General features: G+C 44.3%; 1 protein-coding gene across 2 annotated transcripts in view; it reads right to left on the bottom strand.

Annotated features, from left to right (window-relative positions):
• Positions 1-651: 651 nt before the first annotated feature.
• Positions 652-8,493, bottom strand: part of GPC6 (glypican 6) — a 1,099,176-nt gene continuing 1,091,334 nt past the window's right edge. For both annotated transcript variants that reach the window (XM_059378364.1, XM_059378365.1), the window contains 2 exons: positions 5,594-5,769; positions 652-1,944 (listed from right to left, as the gene is read on the bottom strand). In XM_059378364.1, coding sequence (XP_059234347.1) covers positions 1,742-1,944; positions 5,594-5,769 — 379 coding nt within the window. In that variant the 3' untranslated portion in view covers positions 652-1,741. The remainder of the gene's footprint in view (positions 1,945-5,593; positions 5,770-8,493) is intronic.

The following is an 8,493-nucleotide window of genomic DNA, read 5'->3' as shown; positions in this document are numbered from 1 at the left end:
ATCATCATCAAAACCAAGAAACACATGGAGAGCCAATTGTGTGAATAAAGCCCCAGTTTGGTTTATTTTGCTTCTATCTACCACGGGGAGCATAAGGCCTGGCTTTGGTACACTTGGAGGGTCAGTTAGGCTTGTGGCTCTAAAGTGGCCTCTTGAGTTAGGTCCCATGTCCAAGTGCCAAGCGGGAATCCTAAGCTGAAGGCGTCCGTGGAAGCAACGGTTTTGCACGTACACCACATTCTATGGTTTCCATTACCAGGACAGTCCTGCATGCCCATGGCTCCCCCCGCGAGCTCGGTACCATCTGGAGTACCCAGGACAAAGCACGCTCATGCAAAAAAGGGTGTGCCCTGGCAAACTTTTAAGAAACGGACAGTTAGATACGTAAAAAGTTCTCTTTCTTGATTCTTGGTGCTCACAGATTGTTGAGGAATCCCTTCTCTGAGCAGCACAAAACAAGAAGAGGTGGTTGACAAAACATTTTCGTTACAAAGGTGTGTCAACCCTGAGCTTGGAATTAAGAAGTTAAAATCTGTGATTTATATATATAGAGATATAAAAATAGATGATCATACTAAGACTAAAAAAGTGAAAGAAATCTCCATGTCAATACTATATATATATATATTTTTTTTTGACTTGATAGTTTTTGTTGTGAGTTATTTTGTAAGAGAATGCCCTTGTGATGCAGAAACCAACTGACACAAAGCAAACTGTTAAATATGAAAACTCACTTATGGATCTAATTGCTTCTAAGTTCATCAAAAGAGTTCTTATTCTGAGACAGTAATGAGCACAGGAGCAGAAGTGTCAAATCAATGTCCAACCTGTGACTAAAGCAAAGCCATTGTATCACTGAAGATTATTTCCAATTCAGATCCTTAAGGAAGATGAATGGATGGGAACATCCACTAGTCCCTGGAGATGGAAAGAAAAATCTGTGCCACTTGGATACAGGGGACAGACACTAAGAGAATTAAGGAAAATGGTGCCATCATTGTAATTGACATTGGGCAAGATGAGAGAGAGGTGCTGGGTCGTGGCAATTTTACTCTCCTATGAACGATGGAGTTCTAAATTTAGTATTGGTACTCGCAAATCAGTTTGGTATTGTGTGGCTAGAGTGCAAGATGGTTCCGCCAAGACAACACTGTATTTTCACCACATTAAAAAAAAAAAAAATCTCAAACTTTCTCCCCCAAAGCATTTCATAAACCTGATTTATCACAGAAAAGCTTACACTGGGAGTCGGCGGGCGATGCTGAACTTAACAGTGTTAAAGCTCTTTTGTTTTTCTCTCTTGTTGGCTACTTTGTTGAAAATGCAGTTGTCTTGGGGGTTTTGGCCTGATTTACAAGGAAAATAAAGTTCTTCCTGCCTGTTTCTTCTTTTTTTAAACGGGAAAAAGAAAAAAAAAACTCACAACGCGAGATTCCTTTACTTACTTCTGCAGCATAAAAGCAAATGAAGGTAAGAAAATCTCCTGGTACGAAAGATTTGAGTAAGAATTCTCTAGAATAAACAAGGTCCCCACAGAGAGCGGAAGGAAAGAGGAAGCAGTCCAGTCTGGCACCCAGTACTCTTTGGGCAAACAGAAAGGGAGGCAGAGTGCAGTCCTGTCTCTTCTCATAGAAAACATTAAGTTTTTGTGGCATGGTCCATTGTCCGAGAGTGTAAGAAAAGAAGTGAGTTGGCCATTCGGATAGCTAAAATGCAGTTTTATCTGACCAAAAACCCAAGATTATCTGCACAGTCTCTGCAGTGCCAGGACGACGCAGACCAGAGATCCTGAGAGCAGGGAGGGGCCGAGCTGGGCTGCCGAAGAGTCCACCTCTCTCCGGTCGGGGTCCACCGCGGGGGCCTCTGTTGTGACGAACTCAAACTCTGTGGGACATACGTCATCCATGCACCCGCTGCCGCTGCCCGAGCCGCTAGATTCATCGCCTGGGGGTGGGGGGTGCATTGAGAAAGAGAGTTAGACCAGGACTAGGTCACCAGATTTGGGTCTGGTCGTAGAAGGGGACATCCCACCACCCTCCCGACCCTCACCCCAGCGGGTCTAGTGTCAGTGGGCAGGTTTGTGATGGGTGGGCAGAGCCGACCAGAATAAATGTCTGAGACACAGAGCTATGCATTCTGGACCCGATGAGGGTCCATCCCTACCATGTTGGCACTCGAGAGGCATTTATTCTGGCTAATGTTGAAGTTGCTTTAAGATACTCCGTCCCTCGCTCTTGTGGTACCCTGGGGCCATTGTCGTCAGCAGGTAGCATGCTTTGCTCAAGGATTTTGAAATGAGGTTTAAAGCAAAAGAACACGGCTACGTAGGCAGTCTGAGCCACAGGAGCGTGTAGTGGTGAAAGGCACATATTATTAGGACTTTGTGGAACCTTGCTTCCACCTTTGTTCTCCTCTAAGAGTGAGGACGAGCTCTGTCTCCACCGACTTCTCCCTCTGACCCCTGGGGTTGGCAACTGTGACCAGCTCGTTGTATTTGCTGGGGCCATAACCCAAGAATGGCTTTTACATTTTCAAATGCTAAAAAAAAAAATTGAATGAGAACTTGTATTTTGTGATGTAGGAGTAGAGTGTGTGCGAAATTGACACGTCAGTGTCCGTGGGAGGCATCACACTGGACACGGCCAACCCCGCCCCCGCTTCTGCAGTGTCTCATTCTGCGTTCAAAGCTGAACATATTGCATATCTGGCTTTTGACAGAAAACATTTGCCATTCCTGCTTGAAAACTTCTAAGCTTGCTCTAGTCCCACTTCTTACTGCTTGGTTCCTTCCTGTTTCACAAACCCTGGGTCTCAGACCTGGGTCCCAGTTTGGTTTCCATCAATTTCTAGCTGTGTGAAAAAACTTAACACCATTTGCAATTGTTGTATTAACTTGCTTGTTTTCCTGTGTCCCCTGTGAGAGTGGACACTTGTGGAGGGTAGAGACTTTGTGTGGTGTGTACCGCTCACTTCTGGATCCCCATTGCCTTTAGCGGACCCTGGCATGCAGCAGGTGCACGAAAGTTACTTGCTGAATAATTAAATGTGCTTTGGGAAGCTTCCTCGACTCCTGTCCATTTCCTTATCTCAACAGATGCAGACAATAGCATTTACAGGAAGAGTATGTAGGAAGCCATTCTGGTGAAATGCATGAGGGCACCAAACCCACCACTTGCCATGATGCCTGATGGGGGAAAAATATGGTTTCTACAGCAAAAAGGACCTAGATTTGAACCTGCCATTTTTTTTTTTTTCTTTAAGTGAACGAGGGCAAGCTGTTTTCTTTAGGTGAATGGTGGCTCTGCTTCCTCAGCTGTAAAAATGAGAGTGTTCCTATATGTTTCACAGGATGGTTAGGAGTTACAACGGAAATAATGTGCCTGGGAGGAATGAGGAAACTATAAACCTGGTAATGACAATTTACTATTTCCTCCACTTGCTCAAAGATTCATTCAATAGACCTAAATTCCTCCCTGTTGGCCTGAAACAAGGATGGGCTTGTTGCGTGGCCCCCAGAATTCTGGCGCCATCCTGGGCACTAGATGTCACGTAAGTGAGGCCGAAGTAATGCAGGGTCTCCTCTACTGTCCCCCTGAATAAGCAAGACACAGCTCAACACAATTCTTCTTCTTCTTTTTTTTAACAGGACATCTAAATATCAGGTAAGATCCCTTGAATACACTACAGCAGGTTCTTAACATTTTCTCGGATTTATCGTTAGTGGCCTTTACAAGGGGGAAAATGCCCATTAATTAAATTCAGAGATACCAGAACTGCTGAGGGAATTGTTCTTAACACTGGTATTATGAACAAGAAGTAATATAACCTTTACAAAGATATTATTAAAGTGATTTAGAATATTAAAACTGTGGTAAGCAAATAATGACAGGAGATTCCAGCTGAGGAAAATAATGGCCCTGTCTCTTTCTGAAAAGGAATCAGAAAGGCTGGAGTTTCAGGGGTGATTTTTTAAAATGCCAAAGGCAGGAACAGTGATGATGGCTGTAAGATGTGATAATAGTTTATAGGGTAGACACTGTCCTAAAATAAGGGACCAAATACAGGGCTTGGGTTAGAGCTAAGTGAGGCTCTTAAATGTTGTTAATTTTTATTTTTCTTGTGGGGGGAAGTGGAGCACGATCTCTCCTCAAGGACATTCCCTAAGCTTTGCAGACTGACATGTATATAACATCTTTAGGTCAGAGAGAAGAGAGAACCAAGGCCAACCTCAACTAATTCTTACATTATCTTGAATTATTTATTCCTATAGTCATTCTCCAGATAAAAAAGCATTTCATGAGAGAGAGAGGACAATGCTGCTCTCAGAAGAGCAAAACTAAGGAGTGCGCAGGGGAGAAGCAGCAAAGGCCCTCGTGGAAGGTTCTCTTCTGAAGAGGGAAGACGAGGTTTCGTGAAGAGGAGAAATAATAGGAGAAATGTGACAGCAATAAAGTCTACTGGGTTGGCAATTATCCTGCATTTAGAAAATTAATTTTTGAGTTATTTAAAATGGAATGAAGTACTAAAAATTTTCTGCAGGGGACAACTTGGTAGGCTGATGGCTAAGACTTGGATGACTTAATGTCTTCCATCTGGAACTTGTTTCTTTCTATCTCATTAATTCAAGCACACAAGCATCATCTTTTGCTTCAGTGACCAAATTACAGACTCGCTGGTGACTGCACAACTTATGTTCAAGAAATCTTTTCCCAAGAACTCTGTGTAGGGATACATATCTTTAAAAAAAAAAATCCCAAAACCATAAAGCGAAGTCTCCCCAATTTGTATAGTTATGCATCCTAAAGCCACTTACACAACCCCCAAATTTCATTTAACACTCACTTAATAGTCTTTCCAATCACTTCTGATATTTTGTGAGGGCTAATAAACTAGTCATGGGTCCTACTGCACTGGCATTTCGTTATTTCTGTCAATATGTCTGATACGAATGTCCATGGCTCATGCACATGAGGGACTGAACAGAGGGGCAGCTCACACAGTTGAATCCAGAGCACATGAGATTTTATCTTGGGTCCTTCACAAATGGCCCCAAATGAACTTCCCGAAGACCCAGCCTCACAGGCTAGAATGCTTCTCATTCTATGGAAGAGAAATCTAAGATTCAAGAAATAGTTTGCTTAGGACCCCAGACAGTAAGTGATAAAACTGAGATTCCTGCCCCGCCTTGTCTGAGGAAGCTTCAGAACATTCTTCTTTTCGTGGCTGGGGGAGAGGACAAGAGTTTGGGGCAGAGATATAAATGATGATGGGCGAAGGAGAAGATGAGAACATTGCTTCGTGGCTTGACCAAGAATAGATCACCTGGCAGAGGAGACCCAAAGTTAGCTTGGGAAGTGCCAAATGTAATCCAGTGAAACTATTCCTTAATACCAGTTATGATTTTAGTAGAATCAGAGCTCTCTGTCCTTTGTGGGTCAGAGCTCTCTGTCCAAAGGACTATTAATAGCTCTGCAGACCGGGGAAGCAGGACACAAGATTAAAGGTGCACACTGCTCTTGAAGAAAAAGTGGGGTATCATCGACAACCTATTTCTCACTGTGGAGGTTACTGGTACCCGTAAAGACTTCCTTACTCGTGTCCTGGAAGTTGACGTCATTGCCATTGTACGCGTTCTTTAGTTTGTTGGTCATCACACGTAGAGCCATGATCTGCTGCCTGATGAACGTGTCGGGTCGTGTGATGTCCACGTCAACCTCAGGGTTGTTAATCTGGTTGGTCAGCCCATCGTTCATGATCTCAGGCAAGTATCTGCGAGGCCGACAGGAAGAGAACAGATTAGCATGAGGCAGGAGGGGCCCGGTACCAGACTGTGCTGTGCTGTCTCTGACGGAGGGCCAGGACATCCGTACAATGGAGCTCGATTCCTGCAAAGAAAGACCAAAAAGTGAAAACAAGGAATAACTTTTCTCAGAGGGAGCTGTGGCTAAAAAGATGGTTTCGGGGTGCTTCATAAAATGGCACTGAATTTGTAGGGAGGCTTGCCAATGAATGAATGTTCAAATGGGGACTTAAAGAAATTGTTTCTTAAAATTAACTACTTTCCTCCTCTAGCCCAAATGGTAGATACTGAAGTCAAGGGCTTGCTAGCTTCCTCAGCTCTCTGGTTAATTTTGCTGAGAATTGAACTTGTAAATCACGCATGATCTTAGAGAATTCTCTTGTACGAGGATGCTCTCCCTCAGCTGAGGAGGCCTTACCTCTGACTTGAATCAGAAGAAACTTCTGGATATAAAAAACCACCTTTGGCAATTCGAGGTGTAGCCAGTGAGCCCTGGAAAGTCTGAGGTGCCCATTAGGGTTTTTGTTTTGTCACCACATGTAACAATATTTGATATTGGGCAAAACAGAAGGATAAAATCTAATGAATCTTTAATTCTTACGACTGGCAAATTTAGATTCATATTCTTTTAACTTGTACTGAAATTTTAGGACTGTCAGTCCTTCGAAGCCAACTGCCCAATCTGCCTGTGTACGTTTATGCCAATGGAGACTATAGACGGCGGGAAGGTGCCTAGAGCCGCCTCTGACCCCTCATGCTAACGACCCGCCCAGTCACAGCCCTCTTCTCTCCTTCTCCCAGAAGTCCCTGCACCTGATGCTTCTATCTCATTTCCTGTGGCTCTCCCGAGTGCAGAGGGCACAGCGGCCTCACACCAACTTCGGTACCTGCCTCTTCCTTCCCAACGCATCCTGCACCCATGATCTGGGTGCCTCCCAAAGAAGAAATGGAAACGTACAGAGATTTTTATATTTAAGCCATTTTTCAGTTATTGAAATCTTCATGAGCTATGGTTTTCATCATATGACTCTTCTGTTGGAAAACTTGGTGGTAGTAGTGGATATCTCCTGACTATATATACCCTCAGGCCCTGTGATAAGCACTTCACGTGTATTTTAGAATTCAGCCCCCTAGTGAATCCAAGAGCTATGTGCTATTGTATATCCATTTTGCAAAAGAGGACACTGAGGCTGAGAGAGGATGGGTAACGGTGCAAAGTCGTGGCATTAATGGATGGCAAAACCACGATCTGAGCCCAACAGGTCTAGTTTTAGAGCCCACGTGTCCAAACTGTGCACCGTACCGCCTGATTGATGACAAATGACAGTTCACATTTTATAGCTCGGCAGTCAGAGCTACTTTCTTAGGCTGCAACCATCCCTCCAAGGGGCCCATCTTGCCCTGCAGAATCTAAAGCCTGTACACAGCTTATATTTACCTGTCCCGCAGGCTTTCCTTGCCTGAAATGCACTTTCAAATTCAAGTCCCAAATATCCTTAAAGACCCAGGTCAATCTTGGCTTTGTCTTGAAGATATTTTCCAGCTTTTAGGGACCTATGCATCCTTTTGGAGGGCTGCCATGTTCATCTGGGCTTTTTTTGGTGCAGTGCACAAAGTCACCCGCCGAGGGAGGGAGTTGGGCTGAGATCCAGCTTGAATTCTCTGCCCACAAAGCGATGTCCCTGCAGGGCACCATTCACCCGAAGGGACACAATTTTCTTTTCTTTTTGTTCTATTTGTTTTATTTTCAAAAATTTCAATGCATACCAAAGCATAGGCAACTGTATAATGAACCCTCAGGTACCCATCTGGGTGTCTTTTTCTAATTCTTACAAAGGTACTTTATTTGTCTGTGTCCTGGTAAGAAACAGATGGTACCCGCAAAAAGGTAATAAAGAGAGTTTGCAAGGAGAGACAACTTACGAAGGTGAGAACAGGGACACCAGCGCGAGAACCCCAAGACTGGCCATAGCAGGAGGGCGGGAGGGGAAGGAAGGGTCCCCAGTTATGCACAGGAATTGAAATCTCAGCGAGCAACCAAATGACACAGCAACAGCCAAACCAAGGCCTGTCCGGGAGGGAGCGAGGGAATGATACCCTGACTTCCCTCATACCTCCTTCTGCAGCCTCCCAGCGGAAGCCAATGGAAGACAGTGGGCCAGAGGACCCCGTGGATGGAGTTTGCAGAGATCCTCGTTCAGGGCATGGACCCAGGTGGAGGGATGAGGGGCGGATCTCAAGGGAAATCAGGACATCCAGAACAGGGACCCGACCAGCCGGGGACAGCCCCACCTAGAGCTATATCATCATCCTTCTACTGCGTTTACTATGATGGTTTGCAAGCTGAGAAAACCCCATTCCTCTATGTTGGCCTTCCTATTTACCTATACTTGTACAGTATGCTTATGTTTACAATTCTTCCCCTTCTGCGGGTTATTTTCCATGTTCTGGAAACTGAAGGCTCTCTATCCATCAGCCTCCCAAAGAAGACATGGAAACGTACAGAGATTTTTATATTTAAGCCATTTTTCAGTTATTGAAATCTTAGGCATGATGTATTTGTGTATGAATTGGTTTATCCACTTTAAATCAGAGGTCCTCGGAACAAGCCCCTTGTCTTCATCTGTATCTTAAATAAGATCGACTTCACCACGTTCCCCACATAATGAATAATAAAACACACAGAGTGCATT

The sequence above is a fragment of the Mustela nigripes genome, chromosome 15 (genome assembly GCF_022355385.1).
Source record: "Mustela nigripes isolate SB6536 chromosome 15, MUSNIG.SB6536, whole genome shotgun sequence".
NCBI lineage: Eukaryota > Metazoa > Chordata > Mammalia > Carnivora > Mustelidae > Mustela > Mustela nigripes.
Note: the sequence above shows the minus strand (reverse complement) of the source record. Positions and strands in the feature narration are given on the sequence as shown.